This window comes from Juglans regia, chromosome 3 (assembly GCF_001411555.2).
Source record: "Juglans regia cultivar Chandler chromosome 3, Walnut 2.0, whole genome shotgun sequence".
Lineage (NCBI taxonomy): Eukaryota > Viridiplantae > Streptophyta > Magnoliopsida > Fagales > Juglandaceae > Juglans > Juglans regia.
The window spans coordinates 9,731,715-9,757,701 of NC_049903.1; the positions used below are offsets into that span (position 1 = coordinate 9,731,715).

General features: G+C 34.8%; 3 protein-coding genes across 10 annotated transcripts; 1 reads left to right on the forward strand and 2 right to left on the reverse strand.

Annotated features, from left to right (window-relative positions):
• Positions 1-368: 368 nt before the first annotated feature.
• On the forward strand, positions 369-2,068 carry LOC108996747. The gene is made up of 3 exons (XM_018972767.1): positions 369-946; positions 1,279-1,513; positions 1,625-2,068. Exons 1-3 carry the CDS (start codon positions 369-371, stop codon positions 2,066-2,068), a joined length of 1,257 nt encoding a protein of 418 aa, XP_018828312.1.
• Positions 2,069-2,782: 714 nt separating this feature from the next.
• Positions 2,783-6,885, reverse strand: LOC108996843. 7 transcript variants are annotated; one of them, XM_018972876.2, is made up of 6 exons: positions 6,671-6,884; positions 5,588-6,000; positions 5,308-5,469; positions 4,963-5,109; positions 4,455-4,560; positions 2,783-3,645 (listed from the first exon to the last, which is right to left on the reverse strand). In XM_018972876.2, exons 2-6 carry the CDS (start codon positions 5,940-5,942, stop codon positions 3,558-3,560), a joined length of 858 nt encoding a protein of 285 aa, XP_018828421.1. In that variant the 5' UTR covers positions 5,943-6,000; positions 6,671-6,884; the 3' UTR covers positions 2,783-3,557. The 7 variants fall into 7 exon arrangements, 6 of the variants coding, with proteins under 6 accessions (XP_018828421.1, XP_018828420.1, XP_035544282.1 ...); XM_018972875.2 differs by having other exon boundaries at positions 5,588-6,013; XM_035688389.1 differs by lacking the exon at positions 6,671-6,884 and adding an exon at positions 6,439-6,454 and having other exon boundaries at positions 5,588-6,013.
• A 4,036-nt stretch (positions 6,886-10,921) lies between these two features.
• On the reverse strand, positions 10,922-15,993 carry LOC108996812 (scarecrow-like protein 13). 2 transcript variants are annotated; one of them, XM_018972827.2, is made up of 2 exons: positions 15,884-15,993; positions 10,922-13,102 (listed from the first exon to the last, which is right to left on the reverse strand). In XM_018972827.2, the coding sequence occupies exon 2, from the start codon at positions 12,876-12,878 to the stop codon at positions 11,238-11,240; it is 1,641 nt and encodes a 546-aa protein (XP_018828372.2). In that variant the 5' UTR covers positions 12,879-13,102; positions 15,884-15,993; the 3' UTR covers positions 10,922-11,237. The 2 variants fall into 2 exon arrangements, with proteins under 2 accessions (XP_018828372.2, XP_018828374.2); XM_018972829.2 differs by lacking the exon at positions 15,884-15,993 and adding an exon at positions 13,217-13,235.
• Between the last annotated feature and the right edge of the window lie 9,994 nt (positions 15,994-25,987).

Sequence of the window (25,987 nt, forward strand, 5' to 3'; positions counted from 1 at the left end):
TTTGAAGTTGGACATGAGCAAGACCTATGACATGATTGAATGAGACTTTTTGCAAGCTGTCATGGTGAAAATGGGGTTTGCACACAGTTAGGTCGAGGTTATAATGAGGTGTGTGTCTTCAGTTTCATACTCTATTATTATCAATGGCATCCCTCAAAATTCTTTTACTCCCTCTCGAGGTATCAGACAAGGTGATCCTCTCGCTCCCTACCTCCTTATATTGTGTGTTGAATCACTAAGCAATCTCATACAAAATGTTGAAGCTTCAGGTGCCATCACAGGGGTGCAATTAGCTAGGAACCAGTTGCACATCAACCATCTTTTCTTTGCAGATGTAGCCTACTGTTTTGTAATCCCAACCCTTTGGAATGGAGCAGATTATTGCACTTGCTAGAAATATATGGGCAAGCATCTGGTCAAGGTTTAATAAAGACAAAATCTCAATTTTCTTCAGCAAAAACACAAGAGCAAAAGTAAAGGATCTTATCATACAAGTTGCTGGGGTCAAATCCACACAGCCTAATGAAAAGTATTTAGGCTTGCCAACTTTAGTTGGTAGGTCTAGATCAAAAGGATTCAAGAATATACTTGATAGGGTGCGAGATAGAATTAGCAATTGGAAAATGAAATACCTATCCCAAGCTGGAAAAGAGATTCTCATCAAGATTGTTATCCAAGCCATCCCAACATACAACATGAGAGTATTCAAGATTTCCAAAAATATTTTAATGGAGCTCAATAGATTAATGCAGCAATATTGGTGGGGTCAGAAAATTGAAGAAAAGAGGATTCGTTGGTGTTCTTGGAGAAAGATGAGACAAGCTAAAGCAAGTGGTGGGCTTGGGTTTAGAGATCTTGAGCAGTTTAATCTAGCTATGCTAGCCAAACAAGAATGGAGGCTGATTCAGAACCCTTCTTCTCTAGCTGCAAAGGTCTTCTCAACATAGTACTTTCTTGATTGCAATTTCTTAAAGGCTAGTCTTAACAGAAACCCTTCTCTCATTTGGAGAAGTATTATGGCTGCTAGGCCTTTACTTGAGGAGAGTTTATTTTGGCATAGTGGGAATGGCTGCAGTACTAAAATATGGCATGACAAATGGCTGCCATGCCCAACATCCTTTAAAGTTTAAAGTCCAGTGAAAAATCTTGAACCAGAGGCAATTGTGGATGCTCTTATTGATCCAGTTATAAGTTCATGGAGGATTGAGCTAATCAATGAAACTTTCTCTGAAAAAGAAGCTGCTACTATTAGTCAAATTTTTATTAGTCTTGCAACAGTTCTGACAGGATTTCTTGGAGGTGTACAACAAATGACATCTTCTCTATGAGAAGTGCTTACCACTTGCAACTCGAGATCCAACAGAGGGCTCAGGGCCAACCCTCTAACCCTGCTGGACATAAGGAAAGATGGAATAGATTGTGGAAGTTGCCAGTTCCTAATGCTGAGAAGCTTTTCTTGTGGAAAGCTTGTAATAATGAACTGCCTACAAATGCTAATTTGCTTAAAGAGAAGGTTGTAGCAGACTCTAGCTACCCTATTTATTTTTAGTATGAAGAAAGTGTTGAACACGCTTTATGGGAATGTGAATCTGTGAGAGATGTATGGAGCCAATGTTCTATCTAGCTGCAGAAGGGAAGCATCAGGCAACAGACTTTTAAAGAGCTTATGATCAAAATGCTTGATGAATTGGATAAGGAGGTATTGGAAGAGATGGCTGTGGTGGCTTGGAGAATTTGGAAGAGAAGAAATGAGGTTGTCTTTCAGCAAGAATTCATCAGTCCTAACTCTCTACTGAAACAAGCCACACAAAAATTGAAGGAATTAAGGCTGCTGCACCATAAGAGCCCTGGTATCCCATCGACAGACTCTACAACTTTGGTCCAATGGGAAGCTTCCTCCAATAGTTATTATAAGATCAATTGGGATTCTGCAGTGGACAAACAACAGTGCAAAATTGGCATAGGTACTATCATCCGAGACTGGGAGGGTGAGTTAATTGCCACAATGAGAATGAAAAGATCACTCTTTCCTAGCCCTTACTTGGCAGAAGCTTATGCTGCTCTTTAGTCTGCAATACTGGCATCAAATATTGGCTTAAAAAAGATAGTTCTTGAAGGTGATGCTCTTAAGGTTGTGAATGATATTAAGGGAAAAGGAGATAATTGGGGCCAAATTGGTTTGATCATCACAGACGTGAAAGAAGATTCTGATTAGGTTTGAGTACTGGTCTGTACAACACACTAAGAGGGCAACTAATATGATAGCACATTGTCTTGCTAAGAAAGCTCTTGAGATTGATGGTTTTCTTATTGAGCTAGAGGAAATTCCCAACTGTATTGCTACTCTGATATAGATTTTGATTGAATAAAGTTATAACTTCCTTTCAAAAAGAAAAAAAAAAGTTGAAACTTAAATTAAATTGTGGCTTATCTTTTGTAAAATATGATTGTTAGAATGAATCATTGTAATTTTAGGACATTTTGATTTAGGAAAGAGATAAATTCAGTGTGTAAATCTTGCTGTTGCCCATTTACGTTTTTGAGACAATATATTTTTCTCAATTCAGATCCTAGAATTTTAATACAAGTCTTTTCACTTTGGTGTTCACTTTGGCGAAATTCTAGTAAGGAACCAAGTAATTATTTTCATTCAACTTTCTTGTAATTTGGAACATTTTACGTACCGACAATATGCAGACTTCAACAATCTAAATATTACAAAATATTACACTATCACTGAAATTCAAAATTACAGTTGCTTTTCCGCATCAGCTCCTTTATTTAGTGAACCAGACATGAGCAGACAGGTTAAGGAGGCTAATTTTCAGAATGTCAATGATCTGATACGAATTTTGGACCTCTAAAAATTGTTTAATATATTTATGATAAGGATATTTATGGGTACACAGCCTCCTCAATGCCAAAGAAGACAAAATCCACCCAAACCAGAGGCTGATGATCTTAATCTAGATTGCCACCCAAATCAGCAAATTGATGTTTCTCATAACTGTATGTTTGTAAACAGGCCTTTGAACCCCATAATTCTACCGAGAGAATCGCAGCTCAGAAAGTTCCACAGCTTACAAGATAAGTGAAGAGGTTTTAGGGACAACAGTTCAAAAAAATGGAAAAGAAGTAGGTAAAAGCTGTTTTAATCAAATATCATGTACATACATTGACATGGTCAATACTCGCTTCACTTTGAGCCATAGGTTAAATGTGGAAAAATAAATGACCCAGAAGTATATGGAAAAGATGATCTTAGAATACAATACAGATAATTGTGAAATCTAAAGGAGGTAGGGGCGGGGCGGGCGGGGGGCACTGATAAGATATGGTTCAAGGCCTGGCAACACATACAGCTGATGAGAGTAAGCCATTTACAGCATATCCAAGAGCACGAATCAACCCAGAAAACCAATTAAACATTGGCATATCAGTAAATCTGTGTAAATCAATGCACCCAAAATTCCTAGATTTGTTAAAAGAAACCGAAACAATTCACCCAGCTGCTGGGTGGCAGTATCAAAGCTTTCAGTCTCTGGTTTTTCCTACAGTCAATGTAATTGTAACATCATGCAGACTTGTCCAACAATTAATCTATGCCCGCGGATAATTCTTTCTTGTTTTCTCTGTCCTGCAACACTGGAAAATGAAAAAAAAATCAATCAACCATCACCCAGAGTAAGAGGCGCTGATAAATTAAAGGTGTTCAAGTATTGACCAAAAAAGTCAAGAAAAGCCATTGGCTAGTAGGAATCATTCTCAAGAAATGTGCTCTGGAAGTTAGACTTCAAGGAAAATGAGTTTTATGAAGATTTATGAGAAATCTTGTGTGATTAACATAATAGCCTGAGCCAATTAAAGAACCATACAGCTATCAACGGGTGGTTTGGAATATATTTTCGCTATCGAATTAAAGAAAACAATATGAAAGCTTAACTATTAAAATAACAACCACGCAACTAGTTCTGGATACATGCTCTGAATTCCATAACTGAATGTTGCCAAACAGAGCTATTGTCATCATTAAGCTAATTCAAGGCAAAAACTTTCTGAAAACTCATAAAATGTCAAGCCCCTTCGATAAACTCAAATGCACATGCTTCGCTTCTCCTGGGCTTCCAATCCCTCAGATTTTGAAGGATAGGACCATTTATCTATGTATTCAAAGGTTTCCATGAGCATGATAAAGCATTAGACTGTACCCTTACGAAAGTGAATCCATTTGAAGTTTTAAATTTTAACACTCTAACCTGTCATTTCTTTCATTGATGAAACCGTGTCTAAATGTTATATACATGTTCTGCGAAACCATTTTTTATCCTCTGCAACTGTGTCTCAATAGTGGGGATAAGATTCTATTTGATTGTTCTAAAGCCAATTACATGGATTGATGGTTATCACTAGACGTGAGGGCCAATAAAAAATTAACAATAATTTTGTTAACTTACATTTCTACAATCAAGAACCTGTTAAGAAAAGCTAAGAAAACATCATTTGTGCACATGACCAAGTAAAAGGTTCCCTCTCTTCGATAGCCAATGACAGACGATTGTCCTGAAATGTGATACCAAAAAAATATTGAAGTAGATAATCTCATAAAAAAAAAACAAAAAACAAAAACGATCAATAATGCATCATAAAAATAACTATTGGTCTAAGAATATCAAACAGTTAATAGCCATTACCATTCAACCAACTTCGTTTATATTCACCTTTAACATTAATAGGTCATACAAGTTTTGGTTCATCATTGCTTATCAGCTGCAGCTCTCCACATGGTAGCTTCTGTTCCACTGGAGTAAATCTACTATGCTTAGAAACAAAATCATGGAAAACAAAGGGTATTGGCTATGCATTTAGACAAATTCACAGAAAGTAAAAGGTGTTGTTGAAAACTGTATACGCAAGTCTTTAATATAGTTGCAAGCAAAAATAATTATGTCGATTATCCTATACCTTCTGTGGCACTTCTGTGGTCTTGATCACTAGCCTCTCTTGTAGCAGAATTTGCAGAATTGTTGAATGTACGAGCAAGACGCTTGACACGATTCAAACGTAAACTTTGTGGCGATATGCCAGAATCAGAACGTCCAACTTGCAAACCTATAATATGGAGAAGGAACTCTATATAAGTTCTTTTCCAATCCAATTAATAATCCACCTTGAGATAATCAATAAATTTTGAGCACCACGATATAAAATTTTCTCCAACATTTTTTAAAAAATATTTACCATAAATTATGAGCGAAAAATTCTTAGGATTATCAATATCAATATGTAAAATTAAATCAAATAACTTACAGTTACTAGCAACATCCCGTTTGGTTATGACTGCCTCCACCATTTGGTGGTTGCCACCAAGCTCACCCATAGAATTATTCAATGATCTTGCAAGATGTCTTATATGACTTAGCCGTAGCCTTCTTGGAAAATTAGTTCCTTTGTAAGCTAGAGCTTCCAAACCTATAGAAGTAGTTGCAGAAGTATTGTGAATATGCAATCAGTTTCATGCAGAAGCAACGCCTATGCATGTATCTTTCCAAGGACTAACCATGTCCCAAAGTCACGCATAAATACTCACCCTCGGACTCTTTGCAGTCAACAGTTAGGTTTTCTTCATCTTTATTAGTTCCAACATGAGTGACACCATTGCACTTGACACTCAGTCCTGAAAAAGAAGTTACTGCTTGATGTTCATCGCTTGTGATTGTTTCACCTCTACTCACCATGCCGGCTTGTCCAGTTTGAGAACCTGACCTTGCACTTTCAGCTCTTAGTCTTCTCAATTGATAGTTTCTACGACGCCTGGCAAGATGTTTCTCCCTCTGCTCAAGCGTCATTGACTGTCTTCTTTGCCTGTCCCGCATCCGGCGCCTTTCTCTTTCCTGCTCCCTTTGCATTCTGCGCAGCTCTGACCTTTCTGATACCTCTTCCATACCCAGACTTGAAAACTTAAGAAGTTTCACAAATTCGCCTCACATTCAGGTCCCTATTCTGAGTTCACCCCCTAAAACACACACAATACACAAGAGAATGAGTATTTCCCAAATCCCTCTGAACCTTCAAAACTCAACAGCTCCAACGCCAAACAGATAAGTAACAAGCGTGGCAAGAACCTTAAGCATACCCAAAATTATGGCGATCCAAAAACACAAATACATAATTACAGAATTTTTATTTGTCTATCAACTTCCAAATTCGAAAAAGAAAAGAAACACTGAACCCAATTGACCTTAACCATATTTCAAGCAAACAAAGCCATCTCCCATTAACATAAACACAAAAATAAACACAGCATTTCTAGATAAACATTAAAAAAAAAAAAAAACAGTTTTAAATGTCAAGAAGTGTAATTATATTCGTTTCATTTTCTCAAAGATAATAATTAAAAGGAATAATTTTTTTATCGATAAAAAGCAACAAAAAACCTACCAACGATTCAACAAGTTCCAAGTTCTGGCCTTTCGCCTCCGAACCCCATTTACAACACTAATAAAAAAAGATAAACGAAACCCACAAATAATCTTTAAACAAAAAAATTAAGGGGACATTTTGTTTGTTGAAAATTTGATCAAGCAAAAACAAAAAGGCTTCAGCTTAAGAATTGTTCCGTTTTACAAAACAGATATTTTGGGGGGATCGAAAGAGAATCGAGCTGTTGTACCTCCGACTTCTCCGACTGTGGCCTTCGGTAGTCGGCGACCGAGCAATTTGCATCGTCATATGAATCTCATTGAACATAGCCTGTACGTTTCGCGGACCTTTTGTAACCGATTCATCAGCTATTTTCGCCTAATCAGTGATCGACACCTAATTTCGCGTCTGATTAGGGGGGAGAATTTCGTGAAATGCCAATTTAAGTGCGTTTCATTTCATCGGCGAACAATAAATACGAGTACTTTAACTTTATCCACATTACCGTCCTACTCCTTGTTTGTTTTCCAAAAACATCTCATCTCATCTCATCTCATCTCATCATTATAATTTTCTCAAATCTCCACACAAAATAAAATAAACAATTCAACTTTTTCAAATCTCAAAACAACAATAATATTAAAAAATATATTCTAACAATATTTTATTCAACTATTTAACTTTAATCTCAACTCATCTCATCTCATCTCTGAAAACAAACGAGCCAGAAATGCATCAAAACTTCGTTTTTTCGGAACGGGGTTTAAATCGTATTCATATCGTATTAAAATATATATATTATATTTAATAGATTAATCCAAACATGACTCCTTAAGAATTTTGTATCAAAATTTTAAACCCCAAATTGATCTATTAAGATAACGGATTGATACGACACGACTCATTTTAACCTGTGACTAAATACGAAATAGATTGACCCGATCCGTTTCAACTCGTTTATGTTAATGCGTTGAACAGACCCGTTTCAATCCGTTTGACCTGATTAATTTTATATAAATATTAAAATATAAACAATATCTAAAAAATAAAAAATTAACCACAAGTTCAAGATTACAATTTAAACAATAAAAATACCGACATTAAAATTTCAACAGTACTAAATATGATAAACACACAATTATACAAATATGATAAACATGCATTGTCATAATATTATAGTTACAATTTCAAATATGATAAACACATATTGTAAAATATTAATGTTATAATTTTAAATATGATATAAATGTAAATTCAATTTTCTTAATTAGTCATAGCATGTTATAACAGGTTAATCCATTAGTGATCCGTTAAATAATCGTGTCTTAACGAGTCAATCCGTTTTGACTCGAACCTGTTAAGCCCAAACTCAAACTCGTTTTTATTGTGTCATATTCATGTTAGGTTAACGGGTCTTGTCACATATTGCCACCCTTAATTTTCTCCTGTATTCGATCCTTTCCGAAGTTTTCTTTTGGGCAAAATTTTTGTCCAAAATTAGAAGTGTAAATCGGTCTGGTCTGATGGGGGATAATTTTTTATCCATCATTTTTTTGGACCGGATCAGACTGATCACTCCTAGTAGACCAGACTGAACTAGTAGCTATCGGTCTAGTCGGTCTGTTCGGTTCAGCTCAATTATTCTGTTTCATCATTTTTTTCAAATAAATTGATAAAAAAATTATTTAAATTAGTAAAATTAAAATTAAGTGAATTATTAATATGAATTATGCAACTAACTCTTTAAAAAAATATTTTACTATAATTATATTTATGATGTTGATAGTTACTACTTACTAACTTAGACTCTACTTTTTAGTATGCATAATTATTAATAATGTCCAGTGTCTTGCATTTTATATATGGTTAATGTATGTCAAATAATTTTATTGTACATAAATAATTCATTCTTGCTTGCAACTTAGGTATTTAAAAAAAAATACCTAATTAATATTACTTTAATTAAGTGTAAATATTAATGTTTTGAGTACCGTATTGTACCAGTTGGTACGACAAGAATTTATCGTGCTGGAACAATAACTGGCACGGAGGAGGTAGGTGTTTCGTATCGAGTCAAATACTGGCCAGTTTTCGATGCGTTTCGGTCAATATCGGCCAATTTTCGATGTACCAACCAAAACTAATAAATTTTTGTAATTAATGTAAAAATTCTGAATTTTTCGTAATTTTCACTTTAATTCTCACGTTTGAAAATTATTTTCTTAACTTTTTTTAATCTCATTTTCTTCAAGACTGAAAATCAAATCCTTACTCCCATTTTCATGATGAAGATGAGTGATTATTTTTTTTAATAGTTGCAGTAAGAACTTAGAGCTATTATTGAGTTTTATAAATATGTGTTATAACTTTTTAAGACTTGCATTGATGTTATTTTGAAATATAATTTATACGTATTTAATTTATTTATAAATAGATTATCCCGAAACGGTATCGATACCAAAACATTTCGTTTTAATGCCTTAACCGAAACGTATTCAAAATTTTGGTAAATAATAGATTATGCATGAGTGTATCTACATATAATGACATAAATTATCATATGATTTATTATATATTATTAATTAATAGTATATATTATTTAACATTTTATATAATCAATGATAATAGATTAGATGAAAATTACATAATTAATTCATAAAATTATTATATAAAAGAATATATTATATATAAATATTTTTAAGAAAATAAATATAGTTAAGTTGGTTTCGGTTCGGTTCAGTTAAAAAATCACATAACCTGGGACTAGATTGAAGCCCATTCGATCCACCATCTGTGGTACCAGAACCGACCACTTGCATGAGTTTAGGTCTGGTCCAGACCAAACCAATCGGTCCGATCGATGTTTTTGGTCCAGACTGAAACTTCTTCACCCCTAGGCAAAATGCAGAATATAAAGAAGGGAATTTTGTCGGAGAAAAGAATAAAGGATATCGTTCGAAAATGATCCAAATTCTGAAAAGCTATAGATACTATATAAAACTCCAATAATATGAAGCTAAAATTCCTAAACCATCATTCATGAGATTTCTCTACCTTTTATTTTTTTGTAATTATGGCTCCCAAAAAATGGTCTTTCATATAGTAGAATAGGCCTAATTTGATTAGAGATGATTTCATCTCATCTCATTTTAATATTTAAATACTATAAATACAAATACTTTTCAATTTCAAATCTTTAACTTTTTCATCTAATTATTACCTAATTATTACAACTTTTACAAACTTCCAAACAAAGTAAAAAAAAAAAAAAAAATCAATTTTTTCAAATCTTAAAACAAAATAATATTAATAAATAATATTATAACAATATTTTAAATTTATAATATTTTATTCAATTTTTTCTCTCTCATTTCTCAAAACCCCATAAAACATTTTAACTCAAACCATTTTTAATTCATCTCATCTCAACTCAAGTATCTCACTTCTATTCACAAACCTTCTCAACTCATCTCACCTGAACTCACTATCCAAACCAGGCTTATTTTCATAAATTGATTCAGATAGGATGTTTTTAACTTTACTTGTTATCTTATTTGATTTTGGGTGGTTTTATGGGTATTTTGTTGTATGTATTTTTTTTATTGGCACCGGGTGTCCAAAACAATGTCCCAACTAATCTCGGGAGTATATAAACCCTAGACAATAAGTTTTCCGCAAGAGCTCCTTGAATAATTTAAGGTAAAAAAACATAATTCTGATTCTAAACTTGACTTTGGAGGGAGTATACCACCAAAATCACGGCAATTACCATTTGAGGCAACCACAGGGTTTTGCAGTATATTCTTTGTGCCATATAAAGGAAATTTTGTTAAGTGTGAGCCGTTGGTGATGGAAGATCCAAGAAAAGAGTGATTATGCCAGGTCTCTTTGGGTCCCGAGTCATGATAATATTATTATCTTTCTTTTGGTTGTGCAGAGACTTGGTCATGGGGGTCATAAGTAGGGGGGAAAGGATGCAAGGGGGAGTGTTTTGAATGGAAATGATTCTAGCTTGATTTTGGAAAGCGGCCCATTTGGTGTAGTTTTTTCATTTATGTGAATTTTTCAGACCTTTTAGGAGTCAGTTTATGAAGTTCATCATTATATCTTTAATGAGTGGGGCAATATTTGACTTTATTATTAAAGGAGTCTTCTTCTAAAATGATGTGATTTCATCCCAAGGTATGTACTTTCACCTTGAGTTGATTCGTCGTCCGACTGACTTTTGCACTGACGTGAATAAATTAGAGGGTATGGAGAAAAAAAATACACGTTCATACTAATGTTAAATCCACGTTCAAACTACAAGGTGAAAAACATCCTCTAATGGAGGCTGCCTGGGATCATAAAGCTTATCTGACCAAGCTGATATCGTGCTCCTAAAAACGAGACTCGGCATATCAGTGACGTTGGTTATGGTCGTGGAATGCTACCATTTTGGAACAGCTAGTATACGCTTGGTCTGTTTGTAATCAGTTCAGGCAGCATGAACTCACTGATCGAAGCATGGAAAAATCTCTACCATGAACTCAATTTTATTATCTACGCACTAAAGCCACAAGCTAAATGTAGACCTGTCGCTATGGCAGCCAAAAGGAAGAACACGTCAAGTGCAGTATAATGAGACATATTTTCTTTCAGTTTTAGCGGACTTGTACAATGAATTCAGAGAGATTCAGCTTTATGCCCTAAAATAGGTGTTCTTGGAAGACTGCTACTCTCGATTCTATAAAACTACACAAACTACTGTCTCTCGTGCTACAGAAGTTAAGAAAAGAGAGAATGAAGATTTACATGATTTTTCAGAGCAATCATTGTTACCACCAGGCAGACGAGGTAACCATAGGTCTGTTCTTCCAACCAAGGTAGAGAGCCCCACCGCTCTCCGCGAGTCTATAATTCTCATTATAGCTCCGAAGTAGATCTATAACAGCATTAGCCACAGAAGAACTCAATGGGTATGGAGTGAAACCCGCCATTGAAAGTCTTGACCTCCATTTTCCCAGAAGTTCATGACGCTCCACCCTCTCAGCATCCTCACAAGCTACCATATTTACTATGTCACGAGCCACACAGTTCTCTTCTGCACGGATCCGCCGCTTGTCATCTCTTGGGTGCTGAGCTGCATCAATCGATTCAAACATGGCTGTATAATATTCCATTGTCTCTTTGAACCTTGGGAAAAATGGGGAAGTGTTGGTGTTGGACTCTTGCTCAATAAGAGTCACAACCTTGGGTGACAAACTTTTGACCAGCCTCAATAGTCTGTCCCTGTGATTCTGTGTGCTCACACTCTCGTCTGGCATGTGGTGCAACACGTATGGGAAATTAACAGCCAGGGCTTCCCCAGATCGAACACTCAGATTTTCTAGCTCAACCTCACAACCGGACATGGGAGCAGCATGAAACTCGAGTGGTACTTGGCATGACTTAGCAAATGCTAACAGCTTCTGCCCTACAATATTAAGTCCCCCACCTCGAGCATGAGCTGATTGGGAATCATCAACACCGGTGATGCGGAGGGCAAGGGGAGGCCCACCATGCCGATGTGCAAGCGCTTGGATGAGGAGCATCCACTGACTGCCCTGTGCAATCTGGAAATCAATGATGTGGATTCTGCGTTCATTTGCCATAACTTCCCCAATGACAGCATTTGCAGACCTGTAAGCAAACTTCCAGTAGGGGCAAATCTCATAGAGGATAGACATGTATGACATTAGTTCAGAGCTTGTTGGTTCCTCGCACTTCAAGGATTTGTAGATTACACTCCCTGAGCGTTCTAACCTTGCTCTAAGCCCTTCCAACGTGTAAGCACCCAAACGTTGGATAGGATCTCCAGACACGGATACCTTCTTCTCCAGCACTTTCATTAGAGCAACCGCAGTTGATACATCATTATTGGATACTGCTTCTGCACAGCAAATGAGCACCTCTCTCAGGTCTAACCTGGGGATCATTTCAACCAATTGATCCAAATCCCACCTTGATGTGGAAGTGACTTGGTGGATTCCACTATCAAGAGAGTTATAGCAGCTGTTGCCAATATCTGGTTCAGAACCCAGCAAAACAATTTCGATTTCCCGGAGCTTGTGCCTCATTTCATTTCCGTTATCAGCAACAGAAGAGCCACTTGCTGGCGACCCATAGTTGTTTTCAGGAGAACGATGTGGATCAGACATATATGACTGAGAAACTTGGGGGGAAAAGGGACTTCTATTAGACAAGCCACTAGAAATAGACGGGGAATCACAGACAATGTAACCATCAGTAGCTGGAGATGACTCCAAGGTGAAGTATTGTTCGGGTTCAAAGGAAATACTTGTTCCTTGGTTGCCCATATCTGCAGAGACATTGTTTTCCAAAATCTGGAAATGAGACAAACGATAGGGATCTTGCAAAGGCTGATGGTACAACCCTTGGAAACTAGCTGAACTATGGTGCTCCTGGGATGTTTGCATCTGTAAATGATACGTCACCAACTTATACAAGAAACAAATGTAAGATTGCTGGTGGCACTATAAGTGTTTCCAGGACTTGGTTATATCAGTCATTCATCAAAACATGACAGTCACAGAATAAATGGCAAGACTTGATAAACAGGTAGATTATTTGCTTGTCAGGAACAACCTCAGTCACCGAATACTTCTGCTAGAGCAAGAGGTAAATTTTCATACCATATTATCTGCAAACGAGGAAATTGATTAAACATGATTGCAACATCAATATTGAAGGACAAAAGAACCAAGAAAGCTGTTCAAGAAAAAAGTAATCAAGGATCAAAAGAAGGGTAACATACAGAAAATGATGAAACCAGTAAGCAACCAAGTCAATAAGCTTTTTTTTTTTTCCCCTTCTCTTTTTTGACAAGAAACAAATCAACCAACTATTGTGCTGTAAAGGAGTTAAAAAGAAGCAAATCACCCAAGGGCAATGATTCAAGAAAAGGAGATGGCAGTTTTATTTACTGTAAAATATTAAAGAGAGATATTGATGTACTACGTCCCAGAAAAGGGGAACATTTGGGTCAGTGAACTTTGTATCTGCTGTGCATGCAACATATGTTAACAGTAATATCATGGACAACTGGTTTGAGTTACTGAAAAGGTCTTAATACTGACTCAAACGCAATATCCAGGAGCTTTTGTTATAAAGCATGTAGCACATAGCTCTCTTTTGTTCTGCCTATTAATTTAATAAAGCTTTGAAAAAGTAAAAGGCCCACAACAATTAATATCGTCTGTGAAGTCACTCAAACAGCTGCATTATTAGACAAACATGTATAATCACTGCTTATGCAATACAGAAGACAATTATAAAGACCAAAAAATATGAATAAATTAAGAACAAAAAGTACAAGATTAAAATTCAACTTTAAGTTGATCATGAGTGATAAATTGTTGTAATCGAAAGCAGGGAGGAAAATTTGTAACACCCAGTTGTGATTTAAGGTATGAGATAATATACAGTTTCTATGACCCTGCAGCTGAGTCACCACCTCCGTCACCTCTGCCTCCGCCCTTATGCTTGTTTTTAGACTTCTTATGGCCAAAAGCCTCTCCAACGAAATTATACCTTGGACAGAAACTGGGCCAGCAATGAATACATTGCAACTGGGCCATTTGAGTGCCAGGATAAATAAATGCTCTTGCACCAGGAGCACTTGGCTCTCATTTCCTGCTCAGACTCTATATGCCCTGGTTCAAGCCCTCCCTAGACTTTAAGTCCCATTGATGATCATGCATAATTGCCAGGCCAACCCCTCCCTAGAAGTTTAAGCAACCATTCATGATCATGGTTATTAAATCACATTGCTAGTAGGTTGTTTGACTCTATTTTTCCAATCTTCATAAAAAGATACGATGGCAACTTACAACTCAAGGGCTTCACCTCGTTTCTTTTCTCTTATTTTGATTTTGTGGCTGGGTAGTCAAGTATTTGATAGGAGTTGCTAAGAGCAACTAAACATTTGAGCAAGAAGTCGCCAATGAATATAGGTAGTAGGATAAATACAATTGAGATTGACTTAGCTGGTGTAGATGATAGACTGTCCCTAGAATGGGCAGAAAATTGAAAATCGATAACCCAAACTGAAGAAAAAGGGTAGAAAATGGATTTAGTTTTGTGGAACATCTATCCAAAGAAGATCGTTTCTATGCACGAGACAGTTTCTGACACCTACTTAACAGAATATTATAAAACTTATGGATCAGAAGATAAAGCGTAACTGGTGCTCCATAGAAATCTCCCACAACTAAGCCACAATCTACAACTGTGATAACTTCAAATCTGCCTTACACCTTCAAACCGTAGTCACTAGTTTCCAACATATTACGCAAGGTACTAAATAGAAATTTGAGCAGATCCAACACATGCATCTCGATTCACTTGATCTTACACATAAACAACACCTAAAACCTATATGTTTTACACCTATCTCAGTAACTTTGTAAGTTGAGAACAAAACAATAGAATGACAACTCTGATTAAATCTACTCCATTAACCTAACTATCAGATGAGCGTAAATGAAATCTAACCTGTTTTAGTATACAATAAACAATGAATTGGGCATCAGTGAGTGCATATATGTCGGTGAGTTCAAGAGTTTAATGTAAAAGAATAAAATCTCACCATAGAAATCTCTATATACGTCTATTTTCCATCCTATGAAAAGCACACCTTTTACTTTTAACATAAAAGTAACCTTGGTGAGGAAGTGCAGATGAATTGAATGAAAAAGAACAGAAAGGGGAAAAAAACGACCTTGGATGACAAACGGAAATCAGATTTAACATCTAGGAAAAATTATGGACCATACTTCCATCTCCAAGTTCAGAAGTTATCAAGTTTGAAAAGAAATTGATTTAAAAAAAAAAAAGTTTGAAAAGAAATTGGAATTTATTTTATTCGAGTCAAACAAAATGAGTCCATTACTAGATCCACCTCATTTGCGAACCAAAACGTTTCAATTTTTCGCTAAGAAACATATAACAATCTCAAAGCAATCAAAATCTCCTCAAAAGAGCAAGCATGCTTTTCACACAGCCTAGAATTCCATGATAATATGTAAGATTAGCCATCACAGAATTTTCAATAAAGGAACTAATTTTTTTTTTCAAATTTCCACCAATAATACAATATATGAAAACAAATAAGGATGAGAAAAAACGCAAATTAGATATTCAAACCAACAGAAAACGAGAAAAAGATCCATCTCTACAAATTCAAATTCAAATACAAATCCACACACCCAAATCACGAAACATCAATAAAAAGTGAAAAAAAAAATCAATTCAAAGTCGGAAACAACAATAACCCATGCCCACAAAAACCCAAAAACGACCCAGAAACTTCTGTAGCCAACCAATCGAAATACTTAAAAAATAACCCAAAAACCCACACCGAAGCCAACACCAATATAAGATATTAATCACAAATCAACGAGTATTTAGCAACTATTCATACCTTAGATATTAACCCCAAAATCTCAGCCGAGCCTCTCGCTTTGTCTCTTACAGATCACTCAGTCAACACCACAGAATGAGCAGCTCTGTCGACTCGTGTGATAATAATCATGCATTTGGAGAGTTTATAGAAGGATTATGGAAACATCAGCATAACAAGTGCCCTCCACTGTTCTTCTAATGACAATATTGCCACCTCAGAAAATGATGGGGCTTTGAAGTTTAAACCATGTTGTAAGCGAGTGACCATTTGTTTATTAACTTTATTCACAACCTGCGGTTGCCTTATTCAGGCGGAAGACCCTCGTGCCCGGTGAGGTTGACCACTGTACTTTGTAGACTTCAGGAACACAAAACTTCGGAACCTTCCTGGGCGGTTATCCTCCATCGTTTTGTTTCTCAATTGCATTAATGGATTTCATTTTATATAACAACAAAGATCCACTAATCCTTTCAAGAAAAAAAAAATAAAGATAAACTAAGATTATGTTTGGATATTAAGAGTATCTTAAATTATCTGTGAATAATAATAAATTATCTGTGAATAATAATAAATTAATATGAATAATAGTAAAATAATCTGAGAATACTTCTCAAACATACCTTAATACAAATGCTAAGAATTAAAAAAGGATTCTTATTTATGTAAATAACATTAAATATTACATGTGCAAAGCCCTGACTCAATTAAAAAAAGTAAATAAATTTTTGTTGAAAACTTCAAATTTCTCTAATGGACCAATCAACCATATATAGTTTAAGATAGGCTCACTTTCATTTGACGCACGTGATTAATTTGATTATATAGTGCATTTAATTAATTACATAATTTAATATATAGATGATTAATTGACACATAAGACTGTAAAACAAAATTGAATAACTTTCGTGAGCGTTTTACTAATGAAACATGATCACGAGACTTAAATAATGTTTCTTTTCTAACATTAATCTTAAGATGATCTATTAATTAATTAGTCATGAAGTTAAAAGATCAGTCGTACGTACGTACGCATTGCAGCGCACCCCAAGTATTAAAAAGTCAAGAGTTAATTAGGTGAGCAGACAAGATTATTGCCCAATAATATATATATATATATATATATATGAATTAATTTATGCATCAGCCGGACGTTCAACACACTCAATATATTGAGTGAAAAAAATATATATATATATATATATGAAGTGTGCTGCGGTTTTCGACTGATGTCCAGCATACCTCTATATATATATATACACACGGTCAAAAGGAAATATTTGAAGTATACCATTAATAATATTCTAAAATAGATGTATTTTCAATTCATTATTAATCTGTACAATTAAATACAACATGTGTTTAATAACTAAATATTTACAATTATGTTTCAATTTGCAGGATTTTTTTATGGGCATTAATTATCTAATTCCATTAATGACGGTAAAGTAGTTTGCCGTTTGGTACTCGATCGGGTTCAGCCACAGAAATGGAAATTTCCCATAAAATAGAAAAAGTCAATTGAAAACAGTAATTTAAAATCATTCTGAAAAGATATATATATATATATATATATATTATATATATCCGATCGAGCCTTTTACGCCCTGATCGTCATCATGTAGATCATCAAATCATCATATATTTGGGATTAATTCAGTTGAGATCAGCCATGCATGCAAGCTCACACGTTTCAGATCGGAGTAATATTATATATAATTATAAAATGTATAAATATCGTATAATCATCTTAAAAAAAGATAATTTATTATTAAAAAATTAATTTTTTTTAATATAAATTTTAAATTTTTTTTTTAAAAAATAATTATACGATATTTACAGACGATTGCAATCTTAATTTCTTTTCTAATAATATTAAACCGACCTAATCGTTTTAGAAAGGTTTGCCGAACGAATCACACAAAATAGTATGTTGATACTTTAATTAATGAGACAGGCAGTAGAACTGACTACTGGAAGTGGTAGTTGTTGTGGAAGAACTGTAGTAGCGTGCAAACTCCACCCGGGACAGCGAAACCACGTGCCTGTTTGACACACGGTTTCGTTTACTATTAACTTTCAGAAAACAAAAGTCAAAACTGCATTTTCGTAAATAGGGAAAGATAGAGGGTATTTTGATAACCACACCTTCTACCAGGAAGTTTGCCGTTCTCACATTCGCCGAAGCAGCATCCTATCCTTTTTCAATTATAATAATAATAATAATAATTAAAAAAATTATGTGCGCGCGCTGACGTAGGAAACACGGTCTTCTCAAGTTCTTCCATTCGGTATGGCAAGGCAAAGGGTAAGAGAAAGGGATCAGGTGCTCGACAACGTTATTCGGCGCGTTTCCCTCGTACGACACGTTGAGACCACTCGCGCATCTCACTTAGAATCACCGACCACGAAATGTCAGACCGTGTACACGTCATTATTTATATAAAAATAAAATATTTTAATTACAATTTATTAAAAAATTATTTTTATTATAAAATAAATTTAACAAATCAGACGAATATATTAATTTATAAAATTATTTTTATATAATTTATTTTTAGATATAGCAGTATTCATAACAAAAAATATTGAAACAAATCATTTTAAAAATAAATATCAATTTAAAAAGTATAAAAAAATTATATTTTTATTAATAAAATTTATCTAGACTTTTACCTAATTTTACTTATAGATATATATATATATATAATATATATCATTTTTTAGACAAATAATAGGATTTCCTACCCTTTTTCTTTTTTTTTTCGTTTGTACTAAATACAGACACATGATAGACGTACATTGATTTCTTGTATCTAAAACTAACTGCCGCCTTTGTTGGTATGATTGAATTTTAAGAAAAATTAAACACGTATGTTTTTTTTCACATAATATTGTTTTGAATAAAAAATATGTTTTAAAAATAATAACAGGATTTTATAAAAATATATCCAATTTAAAATATAATTATATAATAGACAGTAAATATATATATATATATATCTTTACTTTTAGTTTAATATCTTATCGCTAGCCTCACTACAATTATTTTAATTTTTTTTAGTACGGGTGATACCCGCCCTCTATAGGTTGGGGCCACCCCTTCCTCGCCCCTGCCCCCCGCACCCCCACATGAGCAGGGGTGTCAAAGTTTCCACCGTACCCCGCGGCCCAGAATCTATTTTGAGGCCAATTTGGGCCCATAATCTATTTTTGGATCACTTTGGATCCATAATTTAACTAAAATAAATAAATATATTTAAAAATTAAAAAAAAAGATATATATATATATATAGATAGAACTATTAACTATATACTAAATTTTAATTATTAACTAATTAAGTAATAATTATCACTAAGTTATTACAAATTACAATTTACAATTATACAAATTTAGACTCTAACAGAACTAATAAACTTAAACTATTACAATATTACAAACTTCTCTAAAAATATTAAATATTACAAATTATACTATTAACTATTGTAGCAACATTACACTCAATTGTAAATTAACAATTATAACTAATAAATTTTCAATTTGATCAATTTGGGATGGCGCTATGGCGGTGAGTTCACTGAGTGGTGAGTTATGTCGATTGCTGTAAGACTGAAAATCAAGATCATAAACATTAATAAGTTATAAAACCTGAAATATTAATAAGTTAAAAATAAAACAAATTAGAATTATAAAGTTATAAAATGAAAAAAAAAATTAAAAAAATTAAAATACAAAATATTAAAATTACTAACCAAGATGAGATTGATATTGGTCAATTAGAATTTGAGATGAAGATGAGACAGATGAGCATAGATCGATTATTAGGATTCGACATGTGTATATTGAGAATATAAAAGCTAAAAAACATACAAGCAAAATAATTAGATATTAAAATATGATATAAAATTATAAATGCAAAAAATAAATAAAGGACAAATTGTACAAACCATGGCAATGGTGGGTCCAATACAAAGTCATACTGCATCGGAAGTAGCCGTAAACGCCGTCTCATGTATCACTATAACAATAAAATTTGAAATGAAATTAATGAATAACAATTAGATGAAAATAAATAAATTAATAAGAAATTAGAAAATGAAATTAAAATAAACACCAGATCCAGATTGATCACCATCCTCCTCCTCGATGTCGGCCTCCTCATACTCAAGAACATCCGGAACATGAATTGGAATTATCTTGATCTAATTTTACATGCAAATCAAAGTCTCCACAATGGTAGGAGCTAATGAACTCCGAAATGAATCCAATACACGTCCTTCGGTACTAAAGGCCGACTCCGAGGCTACGGTGCTAATAAGGATGACCAAAAAATTGTGGGCTCTCTCAAAAGATGGGATACTTCACGGCATTCACTTTCCACCAACTTAATATATCGAAATCTCGTGAAAATGGTATTACCTCCGCTGCTAAGTATTTGTCTATCTCTGACTGAGCCTCTACATAACTCCGCATTAAGGGGGTCTGCTCAAGTTTCTCACCCCAATCAAATTTATGTCTTTTCTCACTATTGACTTCTTGAATTGGTGGGAGGTTAGGTGTAGTTGCTGCAATATTACCACCCGCAGGATGGTAAATTCATCAAATAATTTACTAAGGATTTCTTGAACCCTTGCTGCAATAAGCTCTGGCTATGCTTACCCGTACGCAAGGCCCGATCCAAATACTATGCCATCCACCTTAAACCTCGAGTCAAGAACGACAACTACATATAACAAAATATTAGTCCTAGTAAAATCTCTCAAATACTTGTCGTATTTTGACCTCATAACCAATGCCATCTCCTGCAGCCTATAGTGACCACCCACGACCATGTCATCTCATTCTTCTTTTATCCTACATATTTGTTGACAGAATTAATGGGATGTAAGGTATAAAGTTCTAGATATCGTGGTGGTGACCTAATAAAAAAGCCTAAAAAACTCCACAAAAATAGATACAATCTCTCAATTATCATCTATGGGTTTCTCCAATCCTTCGTGATCATCAAAATATTTAACATATTGGATGTATTCATCACCCAATAGTGCAAATGCTAGCTTATATTCTTGGGCCGCCTCCAACATAAAAAATGTTGAGTTCTATCGTTTAGGCATATCAGTACAAAGGCCCTTCTCGGATGTTAGGCTTGCATATCTTGAAACAATCTTGAATTTTTCCAACCTCGAAGGAGAAGATCTCACCCATCTCACAGCAGTCCTGACCTAAGCAATCAAGTGATGAAGATCCCCCAAACTATCAGTAACAATAAGATTCAAAATATGTGCCGTACATCTCACATTCAGACACTCACTATTTAAGATTGTCTTATTTGCCTCTTTAAGATAGGTCTTTAGATGCCCCAATGCGACATCATTAGACGAGGCATTATTAACTGTGACTGTAAGAACTTGGGTCAACTCCCACTCCTTTATTGCGGCCTCTAAGGGTTTCCCAATTGTCTCACCCTTATAATCGGTGATTTGACAAAATTTTATAATTTTCTTATGCAATGTCTAATTACAATCAGCAAAATGTACAGTTAAAGGCATATAATTAAAATTTTGGACTGATGTCCAAGTATCAGTGGTAATGCAAACAAATTAACCGACCAATTCACCTATCAACTTCTTTTTTTTAGTGTAAAAATATTTTTTTATATCTTTTGCCACCGTGTGGTGAGAATGAATATTAAACCTTGGTTCCAAGTAGCGAGCAAATGCTTGGAACCCTTTCCCATCAACACGACACGAATATGATCCGAAAATACAATTTGCCACCCATAACTATGGATGATCTCCAAGGTAAAATTGTCATACCACTAATTGAGAAGCTTGATTTACAAAAGAATACTATAGTATGCCCTCATTTTGACTGCTCATATATTTATTTTTTTTTTTAATTTTTTTTACTTAATAGTTAAGAAAGTGATTATTTATGTAATGATTTTTTTTTAAATGTTTAAACAAGTTTAAAAAATATTTGAAATGAAAAGTAAAAAAACAAAATACAATTTGTAATAAGGGCACATCAAGTGGGCAAATTGAGGGGAGAAAGTAGGACTATCCATATAATAAATAATTCAACTTTTCTAAATTTTAAAATAATAATAATATTAAAAAATAATATTTTATTTAATTTTCAACTTTTATCTTTCATTTCAATTTATCTCATATTAACTCATTATCCAAATCTCACCTAAGCAACGCAATAATGACCTTTTGACTCTCATGCTATTCCATCTTTCAAATTTATTGATCTTAGTTTCCTCAGGTTTGGCCATCTCTACTCCTTTTCCCCACCAACACGTGTAGCATTTTGCATTTTTTGAGGGATACTTGTCTTTTCTTGATATATACTTTATAGGATAATATAGTCCTATTGAGAAAATTCATCGAGTGCGGTATCAATTGTTTTTTTTTAATAATTAAAGAAGTATTTTTTAATAAATTTATAATTTAAAAATTGCTTGAAGAAAAAACCAATAAAAAAAAATTACATATTCTGTATCCACTCTTAGTAAGTTTTTTAGTGAGTCCTACTTTATAAGCCAATAAAATTTGAGACATTTTTACTTGTTTATTTCTCATTTTCAACTTGTGCTACAATAGGACAATGCTATACTCACCTATGACCCTTTCCGATGGAACGCTCCTTAATTCACCTGAACAAGTGCATCAATGTGTTGTTAGCTATTTTCAAGAGTTTCTTTCGAGGGAGAGGATTTGTGAGGAGGTTGACCTTTCGACGTTACTGGATAAGGTGATTTCCACTGAGGATAATTTTTATCTTTGCAAGGAGCCAACGGAAATAGAGGTAAAGGAGGCTTTATTGTCTATTCCGATGCATAGTAGTCCTGGGCTGACAGTTTTGGATCCCCTTTTTTTAGTAGTTGTTGGGAGGTGGTGAATGATGATCTAGTAGAAGCGGCGAAGGATTTATTTTCAGGGAATCCCCTTCCCCCTTTTTATACGTCGACTTTTATTGTTCTCATTCCAAAGGTACAAGAGTCAAAGAGTTTTAACAAGTTTCGGCCTATAAGTTTATGTTTGCTTCCTTATAGGTTGACTACTTTTCTTCCATTGATGATTTCTCAAGAGCATGACGCTTTCATTCCTGAACATGGCATTTTTTAGAATATTATGTTGGCCCAGAAAATGGTTCATTCGTTGAATAAAAGATCAAATGGTGGGAATCTTATGGTCAAGATTGACATGTCCAAAGTTTATGACAGAGTTGATTGGGATTTCCTTTTACACCTTCTTGAGTGTTTTGGATTTTTTGATCAATTCCGTTCTTTGGTTGGAAATTATGTGCATTCTTAATGGCTCTCGATTATGATGAATGGTTCTTACAAGGATTTTTTTAAGTCGACTCTAGATTTTAGGTAAGGGGATCATTTGTCTCCATATTTATTTATCATTATAGAGGAAGTATTGTCTCAGCTTTTGAGAAAGAACTTTGAGGTTGGTCGGATTAAGTGTTTCTCTCATCCCTCAGGAGCACATTTGATTTCTCATTTACTTTATTCTAATGATCTTTTGGTTTTCATTAATGAGGAAAAGAGGCCCTTGCGATAACTTATTGAGGTTTTGGGGACTTATGAGAGGTGGTCGGGGTAGTTGATTAATAAAGAAAAGTCAACCATTTTCTTTTCTAAACATATTACCTTGGGCCAAAGAGCTGGTTTGAAGAGGATGTTGGGTTTTGGGGAGGGGAGCTTCCCGGTGAATTATCTTGGAGTTCCAATTGTTGTGGGATGGCTTACGACTTGGGATTTGGAACCTTTAGTGGCTAAAATCAGGAATAAAGTGGCAAGATGGAAGTATAATTTACTTTCACAAGGTGGTCGGCTTATTCTTCTAAGGCATGTACTTTCGAGTATGTCTATTCATCTCCTTGTCGTTCTTAATATTCTGAACACAGTGCATCAAAAGATTAACTTTATTATGGCTTCTTTCTTTTGTGGTGGTTCGAATGGTAGACATAAAAGGAAATAGCAAGCTTGGGGCACATATGCAAACCACCAGGGGAAGGGGGTTTGGGTTTGAGAAATTCATTAGAGGTTCAAAGAGCTCTTCATATGAAGTTTGCGTGGCGTTTATTGTTTATTGAGAACTTATGGACTAATTTTTTCCGAGCCAAGTATTTGAAGAAGGGTCAAGTGGAGTTGGCCACTTCGAATTCGTCTGGTTCTCCTTTCTGGAAATCCATCTTGTGTGTTATGCTTGAGGTTCTTGATAATGTCTGGTTGAAGGTTAACAAGGGGAGTAGATCTTTCTAGTATGATTGGTGGCTCTCGAGTGGACCTCTTAGTCAGCATGTGCATTCTGATATTAACCACACTCTGTTCATTAAAGATTTGTGGGTTGAGAATACATGGGATAAAGATCAGTTGGTGGAGTTAGTGGGGATGTTAAGGCAACAGAGATTTATCAAAGTATTGTTGCGAGTCGAAAGCGTGAAAAAGTTGTCAAAGCTCCTACAGCTCAGGGTATGGACTGGATTTGGCATGGTCTGTTACCTAAGAAGTTGTCACTTCGCGTCTGGAAGGCCAAGTACAACTGTTTGCCAGTGGATGATAATATCCGATTTGTGGGCATCCCTCTTACTTCCAAGTGTGACTGTTGTTTTTCAGGCCACAATGAAACAAGGGATCATGTATTGAGTTCTCGTGACTTTGCAGAACACATTTGGGGGTTTGCGGAGTCTACGTTGGGAATTTTGAAATTATAGCATGCTTCGTGGTGGACAAAGGTCTCTCATTGGCTTTCCTATGCAAAAAAATCATCCAGGCAGGGCATATTAATTGGCATTCTACCATGTGTGATCAGTTGGATGCTGTGGATCCGCAGGTGCAAGGCACGCATGGAGGGTCGATAGATTTTTGCAGAAAGTGTATGGCTAGTGGTAAAGGCTTGGCTCAAAAGTATTTCGAAAAGATTGAAAAAAGAGGGTGAGGCATCTTCTGCTGATGCGACGATTTTGGATGCACATGAAGATTGTGTTCCGGTGGGTTTCATACGTAGACCTCATCTGGTTTATTGGAGGAAACTGAGTGATGGCAGGGTTAAATTAAATGCTGATGGAGGCTGTAGGGATAATCTGGGGAGTATTGGTGGAGGGGAGTTATTCGAGATGGCCATGGCAGTTTTCAGGCTGCTTTCTCTAAGCATTTTGGTCATGGCACCAACAATGAAGCCGAGCTAAGGGCACTGACAGAGGGGGTGAAACTGTGTAAAGAATTGGGTTTCTTGCATGTTAAAATTGAATGTGATTTCAAAATTGTGGTGGATTGGATTAAAGATCGACGATGCACAATTTGGTATTTGTGAGATTTTTGGGGAGAGTTTCTTGCAATTTCAACTAGGCTTTCTTTCTCTATTTCTCATCAATTTAGGGAAGGGAACATGGTAGCCGACTTTTTGGCTCGACATGGTGAGGAAGTTTGTAGTGGTTTGTTTGAAGATTATGACTAGCTTCCTAAAGAGTTGAAGGGAATTTTGCAGTTGGAGAGGTTGGGTTTGCCTTATATTCGTTGGTAGTTTTTTTTAGAGCTATGCTTTAGCTCTTATTATTTCTTTAGTCCTTTTATGTTTGGTTTATTCTTTGTATTGGCGTTTTAGTTAGGGGTATTGGTTGTTTTAATTGTTTTTATGGTATTCCTCTACCATAAGTGAATGATTTTTTTCCAATAAATTTCAGAGGTGCCGTCCTCCTTAAAAAAAAAAAAAAAAAAACTTGTGCTACAATAGCATATGTAATGGTTTTTTTTTTTTAAGGGCCACTACCCTCTCCCTCTTTCTTCATTATTAATATTTATTAGTTGAGAAATATTTTAACCATAAATGGACTACACAAAAATAAATTAACAAACTGATGTGACTTGATGCAATACATAAGATTGTAAAATTATTTTTATTTTCTCTTATTAGCTTATTAGAGAAACACATAGAATAAAAATTAGGATTTGATTCAAGTCCATTTTTTCTTGAAATTAGATTCGTTAGATAAAAGACACGAGTCACGTGCGTAGTGAAAAACAGGAGATGTGTTCCTAATCCAATAAATCCAACTCCTAGTAGAACTGAACTCAAACTAATTACATCCAATTGGATGTGAAGAAA